Source organism: Caloenas nicobarica, chromosome 18 (genome assembly GCF_036013445.1).
Source record: "Caloenas nicobarica isolate bCalNic1 chromosome 18, bCalNic1.hap1, whole genome shotgun sequence".
Lineage (NCBI taxonomy): Eukaryota > Metazoa > Chordata > Aves > Columbiformes > Columbidae > Caloenas > Caloenas nicobarica.
The window spans coordinates 10,278,306-10,298,895 of record NC_088262.1 but is presented as its reverse complement, the minus strand read 5'-3'; the positions used below and the strand labels follow the sequence as shown (position 1 = coordinate 10,298,895).

The window sequence follows — 20,590 nt, the reverse complement described above, 5'->3', positions numbered from 1 at the left end:
AGTGCAAATATTACTCTTCTTCTCTCTGGATAATTCTAAAGCTCGTGCGTGTGCAGCTGTCTGGGCAGAAGCCCCAGGAGGCAAAGGTTTAGCTTCGATTACCTCGTGGGTAGTTGGTAGGGCATACCCAGCTTTATGTACTCCTTGCTTTACAAAGCTGCTTCCATCAGTGAACCAGGAGTCTTCAGCGTCTTCCTGTTCCTTTAAATGCCGTCTGCTGGAGTAAACAGCTCCCATTGTTTCCAAGCAATCCTGGACCACAGGCTCTGAAACAGATCCACTGAGGAAAGGGGCTGCATTGACAATGTTGGTAATGGCAATATTCACATCACCTTGTTCCACCAATACCGCCTGGTATTCAGGAATCTCCAGCGAGATAACCCATGGGTACCTTTTGGTTCCAGTACGGTTGTGACTGTGTGGGACACCAATACGGTCATTTTCTGTCCCCTGGTGAACTCAGGAGCTTCCTATACAGCGAGTGCAAGAGCTGCCACAGCTCCAAGACATCCAGGCCAGCCTTTGCTCGCTTCATCTGACTGCTTAGGGAAGCAGCCGCCGCTCGGTTCTGAGGACTCAATTGCTGCGCTAGAACACGCCAAGCAATGCTTGGCCTTTCGTGTGAGTATAACTAAAACGGCTTGGTGATATCTGGGAGACCCAGGTTCTTGGTTTAGTTGTGCAAATGCCCTCAAATGCTTCTCTTGTCCAATTCAACTTGGAAGTCTTTTTGTTTCACGGTTCATACAAAAGCTTTACTAAAAGTCCAAAATTATAAACTCCAAGTCTGCACCAACGTGCCATTCTAAGAAATGTCCAGCAAATAGCTTCTTTTTGCTCCATCCCCAGCCCTGGCTGCCCTCCGGAGATCTCGAATCCCAGATAAGTCACTTGGTGCTGTATCAGCTGGGCTTTCTGTTGGGAAGCTCGACACCCACTACATCTCACAAAATTTAGCAGACTTACAGTGCATTGCATACGGTCTTCTTTGGTTTCTGTGGCTATCAGGAGATCACAAAGTCTCATTTCCTGGAGGAGCTTCCCCGCTCTCAAGTTCTGCATTCTTTGATTTACTAGGAACTCTTGAAGCCCGTAGCCCTGGAAATACTCGATCCAACATTTCCTGAGGTCTATGGCTTTGCTTGTCAGTTTGAATCACTGCCAAATTTAAAAGCTCAATTCTTTTATCTTGAATGTCACTTCACCTTGCTTGAATGTTATTATTGCTTGCAATTGTTTTCATAAGTCTCGTCTCCGTAACAGTTTTGGAGACCCAGGCATAGATGAGAACTTAGGAATTCCAATTTGTTTTCCCAATTTCTATTTCATTGGCTGTTGAGGAAAGCTTTCTCTTCTTGGCCAGTAGCTCCCACAACAGTTACAAAATCTTCATCTAATGGTATCAATTCCTGATTCAAAACTGAATGAGACGTTCCAGTATCAACTAAACACTCTGATTCTTTTCCCTGTTTTCCTCGTCTCTCTCCTGAGTTTCACCACCTCGGAAGGGCAGGGCAAATAATCTTCAATTCTACACCCCGTGGGGACACACACTCTTCTATCTCGCCCTCCCCTCTCATCAGGGGAGTTTCCTGTCTTATTCTACACGCTGAACGGCATCGTTTCAACTTCCCCTGAGCTTTATTCCGCTCCCTTTTTCATGTGAACACAGCTGGATCCTGTGGTGGCAAGTTAATACCGCATTCTGTCTGCCACTCTGGGGGTTTTCGCAAAGTGAAAAACGTATCAGCATACATGACCTGAGCCCACTTTCCTTCTCTCTTCAAGAATAACGTTCACGTGGCATAATTCAGAGTTTCATTCAGAGGCCACTTTTCCTCATCATCTAATTTATACAATGGCGACTGAATATAATATGTCAGCAAGGTTTCTCTATTCACATTATCACCAGGTGGTTCCCCAATCTCCTTCCTGTGAGCTAACATAAGGTTAGTATGAAGTTAGTTATAACGGATGAGTTTCTTACTATTAATTACTAGTCAAATATAAGCTAAGCGCTCTGCTTCTAAACAACGTGTTCCTTAATCTTCAGGTCTCTTTGTCAGGCAGAACGATTTAAAACTTGAAAAATATCCCCTCGTTTTGCAGGTGGTTAGAAAGCATTTGCCATGTTGTCGTTGGTTAACGACGGGGACATCTTTGTAACTTAATCCCAGTCTACATTAATTTAGCAGCTTCTCTTCAGTCCAGAGAAGGGAGGACGGTCGGGATGCCGGCAGAGGTGAAGTGTTGTAGGGCGCTTTCCTCAGGATCTCCATAAATAACTGCATAACAGCAAAGAAACGGTCTGGACTTGGGGCCTCTCAGCAGGAGGAGCACGAGACAAAAGAGACTTGGGCTTTTAAAGCCCCACAGTCTGTGCACCCGCTCTTCACATATCCTTCACAAGCCTGTTGGTCCAGTGGTAATTTTGGGTCGGGGGCCTTCGTTGTTTCTTCTTGGATTCTCTTCCTCTGTCTTCCAGGCAGTTTTTTCTCTGTCCTTATCGCGATATTTTGAAGCATAGAATACAACTAAAGGAATTTAAGTGATTAAACTTATTCTGCAACAGTCCTCCCTTTGTGTTTATTAAGCATCCCTGCTAATGTGTCCAAACGAACTCCTGAAGTCTCTAAGGCCTTGAACTCGTAACCACAGTCTCACATACGATGTTATTACAAGTCACGACAGAACCAGAGCTGACAGAACGGCCACTGGAGCAGAGCCTGATGAAAGGTTCCTGTAGCAGCTGTAGAGTGGCACTCGCCCTGAGGGATGGAGGCCAGACCAACTGTGGCGTCACGGGCGCTGGGGAAGAACTTCGCACTCTGAACTCTCCGAGATCGTTTTTGAAGAGAAAGGAAGAAAGAAAATCCTCTAAGAAATGGTAGGCCGGAGAAGGGAGGACAGATTGACTACTTGCACAGGTGGAGATGCTTTCCTCAGGGCCTTCATAAATGAACGCGTATACTCAATGTCATCGTCCACGGAAGAGGAGGAGGGTGGAGGGGTTGTTGACAGTCGTGAAGTGTTGTATCGTGCTTTCCTGAGGGACTCCAAGAAGTTTCTCTCCTCCTCTAAGCGTTTGTCCTCCTGAGAAGAAAGGAAGGATGGGTGGGAATGATCCCAGAAAGTGCCACAGAAACAGAGTCGCAGTCCAAGGTGTTGCTCATCAACAAGAGAAGGATCCCAAAGCCTCCCTCGTGCCATGGCCCCCTATGAATGTGACCCCTCCCTGGCTCCTCCAGAGCCTAGAACCTCACAGTCTGAGCAGGACCCGCAGGGGAAGCCTCCAAGAGCGTCCCTGCCTGGGGAAAGACCCAGCAGGGACCTGACGGCACAGGATGGGGACACCACAAAGCCAGAGTCCAGCAGAGCTGGCATCTCCCACCCAGGGAAGGGCTGAGCAGAGGGCAACCCCTTCGAGCTGAGGACGATGTCCATCTCGGGTTGGACGTGGAGCCAGCCTGAGACAAGCTGCGAGCATCCCCCTCTCCTTGCCTCTGCTGTCACTCCTCTGGCTGCCCGCGGCTTCTTCCAGCCCACCCGGCCCAGCCCAGGGCTCAGCCCTGATCTCAGGAGACCCCCCGGCTCTCAGGGCCCCGTCGGGTTCACCCAGCCCAGCTCCGCCAGCGGCTCCGCAGCCCCTTCCAGCCCCGCTCTCCCCCGCCTCACCTGCTCGGCCTGGTACTTCAGCAGCTCCACTTGGGCGCTGTACGTGGAAGCTAAGGAGGCCTTTTCCTGGTCCAGACGCCACTCCTGCTGCTTCAGCTGTTCCTGCTGCTGCTTCAGCTGCTCCTGCTGCTGCTTCAGCTGCTCCTGCTGCTGCTGCAGGACCTGCAGCTTGTCCCAGAACTCGCGCTGCATCCTGCGTGCCTCCCCCAGGGCTCGCTCCCCCTCCGCGTGCTTCTGGGCCAAGAGCTGCAAGGCAGAGCGGCTGGGGAGCTTGGGGACAGGGACCCTCGCTGCCCTGGGCTGGGGCTCCTCTGCGCGTCCCCTTGTTCCCCTCCCGGCACAGGATTCATGACTTCAGGAGGGCTGTGAGACCCTGGCTGTGCTGCCAGCCCATGCACCGCTACGAACCGTGGTGCAGACGCTCGGCTTACCTCTTTCGAGCTTCTCATCAGCTCCTCCTGCTGCTGGACACGCAGCGCGGCCCCGTTCACCTTCTCCTTCTCCAGCCTCAGCTCCTGCCAGGCCTTATCCAGCCTCTGCCTGTCTCTCGCCAGCTGCTCCTCCTTGGCTTTCAGCTCCTGGCCCTGCATCTTCAGCTCTGCCCGCTCCTAGGGTGGGCACGGGGGAAACCGATGAATCACCTGCCCTGTCCCGGACACCATCTCACGTCTTCTGAGGGGGAGGCAGAGCCCCTGTTGAGCTCCTCCTGTGGCCGCTTTGGGTGCAGAGCAACAGCCCCCGGTGCTCCAGCAGTGCCCTCACCCCTCCACCTGTGGGGACCAGGGCTGGCAGAGCTGGGACCGGACACACACACACACTCCTTCCTCAGAACGGACGCAGCCCCTCACCGTGCTGCACACCCTCAAACACGCTCACCGCACAGCAGTTCCTCGGCACTGGAAATACCCAGCCTGAGTGGTCCTTTGCCACCCTGGCAGCCCTGAAAAATGCAGCTCTGCCGCACTGTCTGTGCCACATGTCCCTTCTGGACAGCATTGGGGGGAGCAGAACTGGCTCTGGACACGTCGCCGTGGCACGGGGAGGTTTTGCCTCATCCACCGTGGGGGTTTCCTCTCCCCAGACTCACAACAGAGGCGGCTGCGCCTGGTCTGGCTGCCCAAACTCCTCACGGGTAAAGGAGAGAGACAGAGTTGATGCTTCAGTCAACATCTGAAACGGGCTGGTGGAGCCTGTTCCTGGGACACCCCCATTCTCACCACCCCAAGTGACATCCCTGTCACCAGAAGGCAGCGCTGAACATCTCCCTGGTGAGCAGGACCCACCCGTGAGCCTGCCAGATGCTGCAGGGACAGACACCATTCACGGGCTCCAGGCCGGGGACCTCCTGTGGGCCAGAGAAACGCCCCGGACCCAGCCAGGAGCCTGGCCCGGGCAGAGGACACAGCGTGGGCTCACCTGCTCCAGCAGCCGAGTCTGCTCGCCCAGCCTGGCCTCCGTGTTGGTCACCAGCTCCTGGACACGGCTCCGCTCCTCCTCCATGTCCCTCTTGCACATGTTCTGCAGGTCACTGGAGAACTTCTCCATCTTCTCAATGATGCCGTCCAGAGACCTGTGCAGAGGAGCGAGGGGAGGGTCACCCTGGGGGACACACTTTGTCTCACTGCGAACGAGACGGGGACGTGTGCTGGGCCATAGGCCGGGCAGCCCTGCCCCGAACCTCTCGGGATCAGAGCACAGCCGGAGGAAGATGCAGCTGCTGCTTCGGGGAGCACAGACAGATACTAAATAACAGCCCAGCATCCCTGGGGGCTGCGGGTGGGAGAGAGGATGGGCCCTGCTCCTCCTGTGCTGCGGGCCTGGTTTCCCGGAGGACAGGGAACGCCCTGGCCAGGGATCAACGCGGGGACACGACACCGGCTGTCTGTACCTGGTGTGTGAAGTGGTGCTGGTCAGCACATCCATCTCTTGCTCTTTCAGCCACTTCACGTGCTGGAGCTGCTCCTCGTGTTTCTTGCGCAGTTCCTGGACAGACCCCCTGCAGGACACGGAGAAGGAGCCCAGCATGGGCTGTTACAAACTGGTGCTCCCCGTGACGGGCACCGTGGAAGAGGCTCGGTCGTGGGGCTGAGAACCAGGTCCCAGGAGCTGAGCTGGCAGGGTGCTCTGTCACGGGGCATCCCACAGACTGCCATCCACATCTGGGACGGACCACATCTGGGGGTTATGGGCTTCTCTGCCTAAAACCAGATTTCTCATTGACCCAAACTATGCAGACATCAGCAACTCATTGTTCTGAATAAAAGGAATCTGGGGGAGAGAAAACATGGGGTTCAGCATCTTTCAAAATGCAATGCATTCCGTCGGGATGATGTCTCCAGCCAGATCTCCCTGTCTCCAGCTGCAAAGCAAATCCCCACTCCAAAAGCCACTGAGCTGCCCTCAACCCAGCGCTTCTGGACTCTCCTTTCTCCTTTCACCATCTCCCCAAACCGTTCCCTGGTTCCTTCACCCAGAGCGGGGGTACCGGCACCACATGCCGCTCGTGCCGCTCTCACCTCTGCAGCTCCCGCAGCCGCTGCAGCTCCAGCCGGTGCTGCTCCCGCAGCTCCTCCAGGTCCAGCCGGTGCTGTGCCAGCAGCTCTGCCCGATCGCGCGCCGTGTCCTGCCACTGCTGCCGCAGCTGAGCCACCAGCTGCTCGTTCTGCTGCCGCAGCATCTCCACCCGCTGCCCGTAGTTCTCCTCCAGTAGGGTCACTGAGGTCCTGCCCGGAGAGAGCCCGTGAGGGGTCACGGCACCAAACAAGTGTTGCTTTCATTGCAGTACCCGGCACTCTGCACCCAAAGGGCACACGGGGATTTAGCAGCAGATCGGTGTTGCTGTGTGCGTGGGGAAACTGAGGCAGGGGCTGCTTCGCTCTCCGCATTCTGAGCCCTGAGCCCTCTGCTGCTGCCCAGTGCGATGCCCTGGTTGGGGACTTGCTGGCAAAGGGACAGGCCCCTCCTCTTGTCACCCACCCAGGGAGGATTTGGGACGCGCCCCAGCACTGTCCCCTCAGGGGAGCTGGATGGGGCTGTAGGCGAGGACCTGCCGGAGGAGGGGAGCACAGGCCAGAGCCCGCTACCTGTGGCTGCTCTTCTGGAGATCCAGGTACTCCCGGTGCTGCTGCTGCGCACTCTCCAGCAACAGTTTGTGATGCGCCCGCTCCTCCTCCAGCATCCGCACCTACCGGGCACCCGGGGAGAAGGTTCTTGTGCTGCCCCGGGGACAGAACCCCCACAGCAGCACTCGGTGGCCATTGGCATCTCTGGACAGGGAGGTTGCTCCTCTCTCCCGTCACCCTGATGCTGTTTGGAGCAGACGTGGCCCCTTCTCCTCCCCCTGGCTCACCCATGTCCCCCTCCACAGGCGCTGGGGCTCACCTGGCTCTCCAGCTCTGCCACACGGGCCTGGGCGCTCAGCAGCTCTGCCCGACACTCCGATGCTGCTGGGGAGGCGGCCAGCTGGCTGCAGGCAAAAAGCACCCGATGTGGTCAAGCCGAGGAGGCCATGAGAGACAAGATCCCTCCCCAACACCAGCTCCTGCCTCGCAGCTGAAAGCCTCCGTCCCGCTCGGCTGCGGCAGGATTCAGCCTTTTGGCTGCCGAGGGAGCAAAGACCCCAACAGCTCCAACCCTGGTGCTCCCCTCGCTGCACCCACCCCCTTCCCCGGGCACCCCCAGCTCACAGCCCCTGCCTGCCGCTCGAGGCACTTGGGCTGCAATTCCCTTCTGAGCCCCGTTCAGAGGGCACAAGTCTGAACCCGCACAGGGGAACGGGACTGTGGGCTGGATCAGCGGGACAAAGACCCGCAGCATTACTCCAACCAGAGACAAGAAAGTGCTTAAATGAATTTCATAACTCTGAGGCAGGCGTTGCTGAGAGCTGCTGCTGGAGCAGCCACACGTGGAGCAGACGGGAGCGCTGCGGCCATTGACCGGGCCTTTACCTGACGGGAGAGCGGGGAGCCAGCCCTTCGCCCGCGGTCTCTGAGGGCTCGGCCTTTGTGTCTTGGGCCTCCGAGGGCTCGGCCTTTGTGTCTTGGGTTTCCAAGGGCTTGGTCTTTTTCTCTTGGGCCTCCGAGGGTTCCGCCTTTTTCTCCTGGGTCTCTGAGGGCTCAGCCTTTTTCTCTTGTGCCTCCGAGGGCTCAGCCTTTTTCTCTTGGGCCTCTGAGGGCTCAGCCTTTTTCTCCTGGGTCTCTGAGGGCTCGACCTTCTTCTCCCGGGTCTCCATGGTCTTGGCCTCTATCTTCTGCACCTCGGCCTGTGCTTCGGCTTTCCTGCGAGCCAAGGCAGCCGTCAGCCAGTCCATCGGGTCGGGTTTAGCCGCTGCCTCCTCTGCAGCCCCGAGCTGGCTGGCGGGGCTGGGCCGCCCGGCTGCGGCAGGGCTGGGGATGCTGAGTGCCGGGCTGCCCTTGGCTGGGGACAGCGGGTCCGGGTCCAGGAAATCGTCATCCTCCAAGCCCAGCCAGTCGTCTCCGCCCCTTCTTCTCTGCACGGGGTTCCGTCTGCCTGGACGACGAGGTGTGGAGCGGAGCTCTGGGTTCGGTTCGCTGCCGCTGATCTCGGCAGAAAACCTGAGGAAGGAGAAGCAGCTGCAGACCTGCCTGCAAGGGGATGCGGGGACCTGCCTGCTCAGCCGCAGGGACAGCGGGGTGGTGGCTGGAGCTACAGACACACGCACAGCACCGTACCTCACCGACTGCCCCGTTGCCGGCTGGACCGCGGGCCTGGAGCCCATCGAGGGCTTGTAGGCTCCAAAGACAAGTTCCTCCTTGTCCCAACGCTTTTCCTCCTCTGTTCAGACAAGGAGCCTTGAGCCAGCGCCCAGAGGAGCAGCTGCTGCAAAGACACCAGCCCTCCCCTCCTCCTCCTCCTCCTCCCAGGCTGCCTCGAGGGCAGAGCACAACACTTCTGCATGAGCCGCCTTCCCCCGCGCTGACCCAGAGCCCGTTAACCGCCCTGCTCACCCCGACAGAAAGGGCATTTCCCCTGCAAGGGCATTACAAATAAAGCTCGCTAGCCCAAGCCAATGCTGTCAGCTCTGCAGACCTTCCCAACGTCCCTGGCTGGGCTCACCTGGCTGCTTTGGGAGCTTTTTATCCAGTTTGAACTCCCTATGCTCTCCCGTACCTGGCTTTTCCAGGACTTTGGCCACGGAGCCTCGTCCGAACAACTCATCCAGCTTGGAGCGCGCTGGCCGGAGCTCCTCTCTGTGGGGACATGGTGGCAGATGGTTTCTCCAGAGGCAGGGCTGTCCCTCCTCACACAGCCTGGCCAGGCTGCTCTGGCTCTTCTCTGCCAAACCAGCTGCTCTTGCCCCTTGCTGGGACCCATGGGCAGAAGCTCCAGCATCCCCCCCCAGCACGGTGGCACCGGCTCAATGTGCAGCCCGCCCCCTGCGTTACTCCCACCGCCTCCGCACTGCCCTTACTCTTTTTTTGGGCCATTGCCAATTCCCATCGCATCCAACAGATTGTCGTCATCCACATCTTCAAACGTCGACGTCTTCCTCCTCTGGACCGGGGCCACCGTGCGCAGGGGCGTCTGGCGTGGGGGTAGCTCTGGGGATGGGATCGCACATGGGAGGAGGTTTGAGCAGGGCAGGTGTTGGTTTTTTAAACAACAAGAGATCCAAGCAGCCCAGTGGGATTTATCGGGGAGAAAGGCCATTTGAGGGGAGCATCGGACCCATGAGCATCCCCGCTGCAGGAACAAGAGGGGCGAGTGCCTGTAACAGCCACAGTGCAGCCGGGACCCACCCAGACGTGCCCCCGCTGGGCTTTGCCGTGGACCGGGGATGCTACGGCCACCCAAATCCTGACCCCAAAAACTTGGTCTCATTTGGCACCGTGCAGAACAGGCCGGGTGAGGCCCAAGGGAAAATCTGAGCCTCCCTTCCCGCAAAGGAAAGGCCAGTTCTGTAACCTGTGGCACTCCCTGAGCTGTGGCACAACCAAGCCCGTTATTGAGTTGCTCTAGAAATGACCGCTCTGCTTAGTCACAGATGGGACTGGGTGGCTTTCGATTTCATCAGCTGGGACCTCACACAAACTCAGCCAGGCTGCTCATTCCTTTCCTACAAGGAGGAGGCATCCAGCAACCTGCTTACCTTTCCTGCTGCTCTGTTCCGGTGTTGTCTCAGAGCTGCTTTCAGTGCCACGTTTCACGGGCATCTTCCATGGCCCAGAACCGGGTTTCGATGTCCCCAGGAAATCCCAGTCCGCGTCGTCCTTGTCCTGGAAAGCAAGAGGATGAGGACGGGCACAGGGCGAGCGCTGCGGATGCCTCAGCACTGCTCTTCCCTTGGGAGGCTGGTGCTGGGGGCCACGGCTGCAGCGCACGGGGGCTGAGATGGGGGGATTTCGGTACTTGAAACGCTCTGTGCCCTGAGTCCTGTGCTGAGATCCTGCTGCTGCCTCCGGGAGAAGCGTCAGGAACACCCAAGCCCATTGCTTTGGGTGAGGGCTCTTCCTACGACGCTTGAGCCAAAGCGCACCCAGGAAGGCTGGGCTGCAGCAGCATGTGCCCCCGGGCTTTGCTCCATCCTCGGTACCTGGAAGCCCGTCTCCCACCGGACACCCACTCCCCTCTCCTGTCTTTTCCCCCTGCCAGCGATGCCCGAGAGCTCAGCCCCAGCCCTCAGGACATCCAGACTCTCTCCCCAAATTTGGGCTCACCCCTGCAGCTGCCTTGTTCTCTGCAAGGACCTTGCTGAAGAAATCATCCTCTGCAAACCACCTGTCGGGGCGGGGAGCGGGTGCAGAAGCTGAGGACGGGGCAGGTCAGGAGGACGTGGGGAGCACGGAGAGATCTGAAAGGCACTCACTCCTTGCTGGCCCGCACGCTGCTGCTCCAGGCTCTCCCACCGCTGCTCCCGGCCGGCTGGGAAGCTCTGGCAGATGTAACACGGGGTTCAACTGGAAAAACGCAGGGAGAGAGCAGGATGATGGACACGGCCATAGCCCAGGCCTGGGCACTCCACAGGGGGATTTGCCAGCTTCTCATGGACCACAGAGGCTTTTAATCAGAGACAAACTTCCCTTCACCTCCCCAGACCGACGGGCAACCTGTTCAGTGGCCTCTGGCTCTGGGAACCCGGCTGTCCCCCCTGCTCCCTGCTGCCTCCCCCCTCACAACTGGAGCCTCTCGCAGATCAAGGGCTGTTGCACCAGCAACTCCTGCTCCCAGGAAGGGAGGACCAGGACAAGGATGCTGCCCTTTCAGCTGCAAAGAAGCTTCATTTTACCATCATATCCCCGCAGGTCCTCAAGGATGTCATCAATAGAGCCTGAAACAAGACAAATTCAAGGTGCTGAGGCAGGTGAGCTCATCAAGCTGGTGCAGAAAAGCTCCCAATGTCAACAAGGCTTGCTCTTCCGAGATCCCCCAAGAAGAAAGATTTGGTCTCAAGCACCAGCAATGTAATGTCTGCCATGTCTTCCACAGAGAGCTGCCAGGGCCAGGACTTGACCCCAAATGCACTGCTTCAGTATCAGGGGCAGCAAGAGGCCTCTAAACCAGCAGTTAGGGAGCAGGGGAGGGGAAGAACTGAAATAAACGCATATATTCTCCTCCACATTTGGGAAAACCCACAGGAACAGAATATAGGAGCCCAGGAAGCAAATCCCTTTGACTGGAGAGGCAGGTGAATATGTTTGGGTCAGCAATGACACAATGCACTGAGCTGCACCTTTCACACAGGGATGGCGACCGTTCCGGTAGCCAGGGCTGCCACCTCATCCCAGTGTCCCCCCTCCTCCGTCCCAGGCATCCCCAGCACACCAAAGCACCTACGGACAGGGAAAGGAGACCACGCCAGTGTACTTACCACTTATGCTTCTCTTGGCTCGCGTAGCCTACGGAGAAAGACAATTCCCTCATTAGAAAACCAAGCGAGTCTGAGCTGGACTTTCTCAGCACACTAAAGCCAGAGGCAGGTTTCTTCAGAGAAGCCCAGCAGCACCAGCGAAGCCCTCGTCCCGCCCGCGCTGCTTGGGAAATGGCAGGTGAAACCCCGGGCAAGCAGAGAGATGTGACACCTTCAGTGACACCAGGGAGCTCAGCCCCTCCTGCCTGCCAGCTGGGCAGAAGCCCCCAGCCCTCGGGATGGCTCCTGCCTGCCAGCCAGTGCCACAGCAGCACTGGGGATTTCCCAGGCCTGCCTGAGCACCCATCACACTCACCATGGCAAGAGCCGGGCTTTCCCTTGCTCAAGATGGTCTCCTCGCAGATTCCTCCGCTGTCAGCCCCCGGGGGGGATCAAAGATCCTTGCTCACGTCCACACTCTGACCTGCAGGGAGAGGAGTATTTCCCGACTTGCTGTTAAACCTACGTCCCCCTGCCGCCCCCCCGGCTGGCTCCCTGCTGCTCGCGCCTCTCCAAGGCCCTGGAAACCAGACTCCATCTCAGCCTTAAAAACACCCACAATCACAGAATCGCAGAGGTATTCTGGTTGGAAAAGACCCTCAAGATCATTGAGTCCAACCATAAACCTCACACTACCAAGTCCGCCCCCACCCCATGTCCCTGAGAACCTCATCTCTGCATCTTTCAAACCCCTCCAGGGATGGGGACTCCACCACTGCCCTGGGCAGCCTGTTCCAGTGCCCCACAGCCCTTTGGGGAAGAAATTGTTCCCCAGATCCAGCCTCAACCTCCCCTGCCGCAACTTGGGGCCGTTTCCTCTCATCCCAGCGCTTGTTCCTGGGGAGCAGAGCCCGACCCCCCCGGCTCCAAGCTCCTTTCGGGCACTTCAGAGATCAGAAGGTCTCCCCTCAGCTCCTGTTCTCCAGCTGAACCTCCAGCTCCCTCAGCCGCTCCCATCACACTTGTGCTCCAGCCCCTCACCGGCTCTCCTGCTCTTCTCTGGACACACTCCAGTAGCTCAAGGCGTCAACCGAAGTCTCCAGATCCACAAGTCGCCGAGATGAACAGCACCTCCCGCGATGCTGCAGGACGGAGCAGCCGCCGCGGCACCGACCGCACCGACCGCACCAACCGCACCAACGGCACCGACCGCACCGACCGCACCGACCGCACCAACCGCACCAACGGCACCGACCGCACCAACGGCACCGGCCGCACCAACCGCCGCCGCTCCGCGTCCCGTGGCCGCGACACCGGGGGCCCTCGCGCCCCCGGCCCCCAGCGGGCGCGGGCCTGGTGGCCATGGCCGCAGCGTCCCGGTCCCCGGGCTCACGGCAGCCCCGGCCCCGCCCGCAGCAGCCCCGCCCGGCCCCGCCCGGCCCTTCCCTTCCCTTCCCTTCCCTTCCCTTCCCGGCCCGGCCCGGCCCTTCTCCTCTCGCCGGGTGCTGGGAAATGGAGTCCCCGGCGGGCTCGGGGCAGGGCCGGCAGCTCCAGCCCCGGCGGCTCCGCTGCCCCCCGGGGCACTTTCAAACCTCTTTTCAAAGCCTACACGCCTAATGGCTTCAAACACTGAAACCTTCTGGACGGGCTTTCTCGAGGCTCTTGTCTAAGTGTGTCTCCTTCAGTGCAGAGCAGCTGCTGAGCCTGCAGAGAACTACGGAATTTCACTTCGGCTTGAGAACAAGTGACAGAATCCCAGAATCCCCGCCTGGCTGGGGCTGAAGGGCCCCCTGGAGATCCCCCAGCCCAGCCCCCCTGCTCACGCAGGGTCACCAGAGCAGATCACACAGGTCGGTCCAGGCGGGTTTGAATGTCTCCAGAGAAGGAGACTCCACACCCGCTCTGGGCAGCCTGGTCCAGGCTCTGGCACCTCCCAGCAAAGAAGTTTCTCCTCATGTTCAGCTGGACCCTCCTGTGTTTCAGTCTGTGCCCGTTGCCCCTCACCCTGGCGTTGGGCACCACTGAACAGAGTCTGGTCCATCCTCTGACACCCACCCTGAGATATTGATCACATTGATCAGATCCCTCTCAGCTTCTCTGCTCCAGCTCAACAGCCCCAGCTCTCTCAGCCTTTCCTCACAAGAAAGATGCTCCAGACCCATCAGCATCTTTGTAGCCCAGCGCTGGACTCTCTCCAGTAATTCCTTGTCCTTCTTAAACTGGGGAGCCCAGAACTGGACACACAACTCAGATGGGGCCTCACCAGGGCAGAGCAGAGGGGGAGGATTCACCTCCCTCAACCTGCTGGCCACGCTCCTCCTCATGGACCCCGGGTACCATCGACCTTCTTGGCCACAGGGCGCGTTGCTGGCTCATGGTCAACCTGTTGTCAACCAGAACTCCTGTGACAGCTCGGCCCTACCACGGCCGGCAGGATCCACCCCTACGGGGGCAACTGCCTCCCGGTAGCGCTGGCCGGGTGGCCAGTGGCACTCGCCCTGACGGATGGAGGCCAGACAAACAGGGCAGCTGGAGCTGTACTGGGTTCACTGGGCACCAGGACCTTCTGGTAAAAGCAACAGCTTTCCTCTGCTAATCCAGACAGCCCTGCGCGAGCCCCGAGTCAATATAAAAACAAACTGAAGGAAATCAGACAAAGCTCCTTGGGAATGCATGGGGAGGAAAAAACAGCCTGGACACCTCACTTGGGATTGTTGTTTTCTGCAAGATGGCCTTTAAAAACCAGAAGAACCTCCCAGAACAACCTCCAGACCCAAGGACCTGGGTCAACTGATTTCTGCCCTCAAACACCGGCTTCATCATTCCAGGTCAAATTGGCAGTTTCTCCAACTACCATCTGTGGGTTTTTTGGCTCCAGAGAAGGACGAGAATTTCCTTCCCAGCTCCATCAGCAAAGTGGTGCCACACACAGATTCCTGTGCACAAAACTGTCACAGAAATGTTCTTGACCCCAGGTTTCCCATACCAGAATCTCAGACGTTTGTGCTTTAAAAAATAATTTAATTATAAGATACAAAACAACTTGAAAGGTACAGCAAAGAAACAGTCCAGACTGGGGGCCTTTCAGGGGTTGGAACACAAGGCAAAAGAGACTTGGGCTTTTAAACCCATTTCTCTTAAGAAACCCTCTAAGAAATGGTGGTCAGGAGCAGGGAGGACGGCCGGGATGCTCGCAGAGGTGAAGTGCAGTAGGGCGCTTTCCTCAGGATCTCCAGAAATAACTGCGTAACCTCAAAGAAATCGTGGTCCGGAGAAGGGCAGAAGGACGGACGGGATGCTGACAGACATGAAGTGTTGTATCGAGCTTTCTTGAGGGACTCCAAGAAGATCTTCTCCCTTTCTAAGTAATCATCCTCCTGAGAAGAGAGGAAGGATGGGTGGGAATGATCCCAGAAAGTGCCACAGAAACAGGGTCACAGTCCAAGGTGTTGCTCATCAACAAGAGAAGGATCCCAAAGCCTCCCTCGTACCATGGCCCCCCATGAAGGGGACCCCTCCTCATGCTCCTCCAGAGCCTAGAACCTCACAGTCTGAGCAAGACCCGCAGGGGAAGCCTCCAAGAGCGTCCCTGCCTGGGGAAAGACCCAGCAGGGACCTGACGGCACAGGATGGGGACACCACAAAGCCAGAGTCCAGCAGAGCCAGCGTCTCCCACCCAGGGAAGGGCTGAGCAGAGGGCAACCCCTTCGAGCCGAGGACGATGTCCATCTCAGGTTGGACGTGGAGCCAGCCTGAGACAAGCTGCGAGCATCCCCCTCTCCTTGCCTCTGCTGTCACTCCTCTGGCTGCCCGCGGCTCCTTCCAGCCCACCCGGCCCAGCCCAGGGCTCAGCCCTGATCTCAGGAGACCCCCGAGGCTCTCAGGGCCCTGTCGGGTTCACCCAGCCCAGCTCCGCCAGCAGCTCCGCAGCCCCTTCCAGCTCCGCTCTCCCCTGCCTCACCCACTGGGCCTGGAACTTCAGCAGCTGCACCTGGGCACTGAGCACGGGGTTGTCGGCCACGGGCAGGGACTCCCCGATATCCCGCGGGCTGTGCCGAGGGAGCGTCCTAGTGGGAGGCAGAAAGTCTGGAACAGGAGCCGGAGTGCGAGATGCTGCCATTAGATGAACTGCAGACGTAGACACCACAGCATCCCTTGTTCTGCTGCCTGCGTGTCCCTGCAGCGGGGTCCTCCCCAGCCTCCCAGGACAAACGGGCTTTAACTCGCCTGCCTCTCCCCTCCTGCCCCCTCCAGGCACTGCCCTGGCTCAGAGAGCTCCGCTGAGCCCCTGCAGAGGACGAGAGGGCAACTCGCACCTGAGGTTTATATGCAGGGGCACTAAACCAGCCCCCAGGACCATCCCAAGCCTCCTGAGACACAGGTACAAGCGCAGCTGCCCCCCGGCAAGTCCCTTCCCACCTGCAGCGTGCGGAAGCCTCAGCCAGGGTGCTGGAGAGACCATCGGTCGGGGCACCGAGGTCCTGGGCTGTGGTCAGCGGTGTCACAGGGTGGTTGGGCAGCTCCTCACGGGGCTATTCATGCCGTCTCCTCTGGTGAGCCGTGCTCAGCCGCTGCTGCGCGGTCTCTGGGAGAAAGGGAGAGAGAGAAGCTGTCAGAAAAGCTTCAGGCCTTGTGCACCGTGGCCCCTGGCCCAGTTGGGAGGGTGAGGAGACACTTCCCTGATGCAGACGCTCCTGCTGCTTCAGTTGCTCCTGCTGCTGCTGCAGGACCTGCAGCTTGTTGCGGAACTGGGATTCCATCCTGTGTGCCTCCCCCAGGGCTCGCTCCCCCTCCGCGTGCTTCTGGGCTAAGAGCTGCAAGGCAGAGCGGCTGGGGAGCTTGGGGACAGGGACCCTCGCTGCCCTGGGCTGGGGCTCCTCTGCGCGTCCCCTTGTTCCCCTCCCGGCACAGGATTCACGACTTCAGGAAGGCTGTGAGACCCCGGCTGTGCTGCCGGCCCGTGCTCGGCTGCGAACCGTGGTGCAGACGCTGCGCTTACCTCATTGGCGCTTCTCGTCAGCTCCTCCTGCTGCTGGACACGCAGCGCGGCCCCGTTCACCTTCTTCTCCAGCCTCAGCTCCTGCCAGGCCTCGTCCAGCCTCTGCCTGTCTCTCGCCAGCTGCTCCTCCTTGGCTTTCAGCTCCTGGCCCTGCATCTTCAGCTCTGCCCGCTCCTAGGGTGGGCACGGGGGAAACCGATGCATCACCTGCCCTGTCCCTGACACCATCTCACGTCTTCCCAAGGGGAGGCAGAGCCCCTGTTGAGCTCCTCGTGTGGCCGCTTTGGGTGCAGAGCAACAGCCCTCGGTTCTGCAGGTCACTGCACACGTTCTCCATGTTCTCACTGAAGACCTAACGACCTTGGGCAACTGATTTCTCCCCTCAAATACTGACTCCATCATTCCAGGACAAATTTCCAGTTTCTACCATCACTGCATGTGGGTTTTCACATCAAATCCCCATAATTAACAGTTGCAAAATGCTTTGAGATAGTGCTACAAAAATAGTAACAGTTGAAAGAAGGGCAGAACGTCTATTATCAGCACCTGGTTGATTAGTACTACTTGGTTTTGTCCTCAGAGCAGTATCACTATCTTGTGCTGGGGATGGAACAGAGGCCAAAGGAGTTTCTGCAGGGCAGCAAAAGAAGGGGGTGCTGGAAAACACGAATGTGTCTTCTGGAAAGCTGAAGGAAGCAGAGGCTCCAGAGAAGGACGAGTATTTCCTTCCCAGCTCCATGAGCAAAGTAGTGCCACATGCAGATTCACGTGCACAAAACTGTCGCAGAAATGTTCTTGACCCCAGGTTTCCCATAGCAGAGTCTCACACGTTAGTATTTAAAAAATCATCTCTTTACAAGATTAAAAACAACTTAAAAGGTACAGCAAAGAGACAGTCCGGACAGGGGCCTCTCGGCGGGAGGGACCACAAGACTGTATGTGAACAGAGACCTTCTCAGGTTGGCCAGAAGCATTCCCCTGCCCAACTGGTAAAGCTGGAAAAGTCACTAAAGCTTTGTTAAATGAGACCATACCCCGATTTGGGGTCCCCGCTGTGATGTCCTCTGATAGAAGACAGGTAAGTTCAAGCCACAGCAGCTTCTACTGTGTCTTTAGGCATTAAAGTGCATAACCAAACCCAAAGTGTATCCAAACCAAAGCCAAAATTCTTTTGCAATAGAGATCTACAAAATATTATCATCTCGGGTTGCGGTACGGCATAGCTCTTTGTTACCCCACAACAGTACCTAATCGAGCATTGTCGCGTAATGCAAGTAAAAATTATTAGCATTAAAATTAGAGTCACAAACATCAACAGCTACTTTGACTAGGTCGAATCCGTAGCCATGAAGCAAGCTTATGCCAAATTTCTTCAGAACTCCAAGATGTATCATCTTCAGTGACTTCATGTCATACTTTAGTTGATTCCCAAAAGGATTTGCGGTTGCTCCTATTTCAATACCGTGGGCAAAGCCCAAATTTGCTTTGTAAGAGTCTTTAGCTTGTACCAAAAGCAAAATTCACTATTGGCAAGACTATAATTATCACCAATAATGCTAACGAGGGATATTTAGTTGTTTCAGATTCGACCTGTCCACATTTTTCCTTTAGTTCATGTTGGGCTATAATAGTTTTCACTAAAGACCCGTGTAAAGGCCACCTTGGAGTAAAAGCATTTGTTACTGCACTCGTACTTTTTAGAGTCACTGAGATCAACGCTGAGAGAATTGGACAGCGGAAGGTCCTACTGGCTCCGACGTCTGTTTCTTATCTGCTGCTTTCTTCACTCTTGAATACTGAATCCAGGCAGGTTGCTCTTTAATCTTGATGGCAGTAAAGGCCGGCAGCAATACCTGGAACAGCCCATTCCACTTCTCTTCTGAAGGCTGACATGAAAAAGCTTTAACGGAAACTTCATCTATTGGCTTGAAAGAAAAGACTTCAGTTTTCTTTGGCTCGAGGCTTCACTCTAATTCTGAGCAGCGCTAAAGGTAGTGCTTGATTCTACTTCCAGTTAGTTTCTTGACAAATTCTGTTTATCTGCTGTTCGATTATATAACTCAGTTTCTTTTCCACCTGCCCACTTGCTTAAGACTTGTAGAGAGTTGGCAACTGCCAATCGATCTCTGATGCTCTACTGACTTGCAGCACTACCTGTGCAACAAAACGGGGCCCTCTATCAGAGGACATCACAGCGGGTACCCCAGATCGGGGTATGATCTCATTTAACAAAGCTTTAGTTACTTTTCCAGCTTTACTAGTTGGGCAGGGGAATGCTTCTGGCCAACCTGAGAAGGTCTCTGTTCACATACCGCAAGGTAGAGTTTACTGATGGTGGTTCGAGGAGACAGCCACCCGGGATCGAAGACATCACTCTCATATCTCTCTCTGTCTTTTCAGCAGCTTGTCTCGCAGTATCAGCTGCCAATTTATTTCCAGCTTCCTGATCAGTGTCTCCTTTTCGATTCTCCTTGAAATGCATGACGGCAACTTGTCCAGTAACAGCCCGGCTTCCGACAATTGGAGTACCATGTTTAATCTGTTCTCCTTGTGCTGTTAATAAACTTGGGCCTTTTCAAATGGTCCATGGGCTTGCAGCACTCCCAAAGCATACTTGGAATCAGTGCAAATATTACTCTTCTTCTCTCTGGATAATTCTAAAGCTCGTGCGTGTGCAGCTGTCTGGGCAGAAGCCCCAGGAGGCAAAGGTTTAGCTTCGATTACCTCGTGGGTAGTTGGTAGGGCATACCCAGCTTTATGTACTCCTTGCTTTACAAAGCTGCTTCCATCAGTGAACCAGGAGTCTTCAGCGTCTTCCTGTTCCTTTAAATCCCGTCTGCTGGAGTAAACAGCTCCCATTGTTTCCAAGCAATCCTGGACCACAGGCTCTGAAACAGATCCACTGAGGAAAGGGGCTGCATTGACAATGTTGGTAATGGCAATATTCACATCACCTTGTTCCACCAATACCGCCTGGTATTCAGGAATCTCCAGCGAGATAACCCATGGGTACCTTTTGGTTCCAGTACGGTTGTGACTGTGTGGGACACCAATACGGTCATTTTCTGTCCCCTGGTGAACTCAGGAGCTTCCTATACAGCGAGTGCAAGAGCTGCCACAGCTCCAAGACATCCAGGCCAGCCTTTGCTCGCTTCATCTGACTGCTTAGGGAAGCAGCCGCCGCTCGGTTCTGAGGACTCAATTGCTGCGCTAGAACACGCCAAGCAATGCTTGGCCTTTCGTGTGAGTATAACTAAAACGGCTTGGTGATATCTGGGAGACCCAGGTTCTTGGTTTAGTTGTGCAAATGCCCTCAAATGCTTCTCTTGTCCAATTCAACTTGGAAGTCTTTTTGTTTCACGGTTCATACAAAAGCTTTACTAAAAGTCCAAAATTATAAACTCCAAGTCTGCACCAACGTGCCATTCTAAGAAATGTCCAGCAAATAGCTTCTTTTTGCTCCATCCCCAGCCCTGGCTGCCCTCCGGAGATCTCGAATCCCAGATAAGTCACTTGGTGCTGTATCAGCTGGGCTTTCTGTTGGGAAGCTCGACACCCACTACATCTCACAAAATTTAGCAAACTTACAGTGCATTGCATACGGTCTTCTTTGGTTTCTGTGGCTATCAGGAGATCACAAAGTCTCATTTCCTGGAGGAGCTTCCCCGCTCTCAAGTTCTGCATTCTTTGATTTACTAGGAACTCTTGAAGCCCGTAGCCCTGGAAATACTCGATCCAACATTTCCTGAGGTCTATGGCTTTGCTTGTCAGTTTGAATCACTGCCAAATTTAAAAGCTCAATTCTTTTATCTTGAATGTCACTTCACCTTGCTTGAATGTTATTATTGCTTGCAATTGTTTTCATAAGTCTCGTCTCCGTAACAGTTTTGGAGACCCAGGCATAGATGAGAACTTAGGAATTCCAATTTGTTTTCCCAATTTCTATTTCATTGGCTGTTGAGGAAAGCTTTCTCTTCTTGGCCAGTAGCTCCCACAACAGTTACAAAATCTTCATCTAATGGTATCAATTCCTGATTCAAAACTGAATGAGACGTTCCAGTATCAACTAAACACTCTGATTCTTTTCCCTGTTTTCCTCGTCTCTCTCC

The 20,590-nt window shown here is 56.0% G+C and overlaps 2 protein-coding genes across 2 annotated transcripts; both read right to left on the bottom strand.

The window, feature by feature from the left end:
* Positions 1-983: 983 nt before the first annotated feature.
* LOC135996297 (fas-binding factor 1 homolog) lies at positions 984-12,080 on the bottom strand. The gene is given in 19 exon segments (XM_065648118.1): positions 984-3,093; positions 3,676-3,921; positions 4,107-4,283; positions 5,092-5,245; positions 5,564-5,671; positions 6,192-6,398; positions 6,759-6,859; positions 7,057-7,141; positions 7,623-7,840; positions 7,931-8,036; positions 8,100-8,236; positions 8,357-8,469; positions 8,752-8,885; positions 9,107-9,236; positions 9,785-10,270; positions 10,273-10,347; positions 10,922-10,963; positions 11,504-11,531; positions 12,009-12,080. Coding segments are annotated over 19 exon segments (2,835 nt in total). The 3' UTR covers positions 984-2,877.
* A 2,462-nt stretch (positions 12,081-14,542) lies between these two features.
* LOC135996296 (fas-binding factor 1 homolog) lies at positions 14,543-18,963 on the bottom strand. Its single transcript, XM_065648117.1, is given in 7 exon segments — positions 14,543-14,859; positions 15,444-15,567; positions 15,923-16,067; positions 16,173-16,296; positions 16,482-16,655; positions 18,230-18,367; positions 18,811-18,963. Coding segments are annotated over 7 exon segments (1,086 nt in total). The 3' UTR covers positions 14,543-14,631.
* Between the last annotated feature and the right edge of the window lie 1,627 nt (positions 18,964-20,590).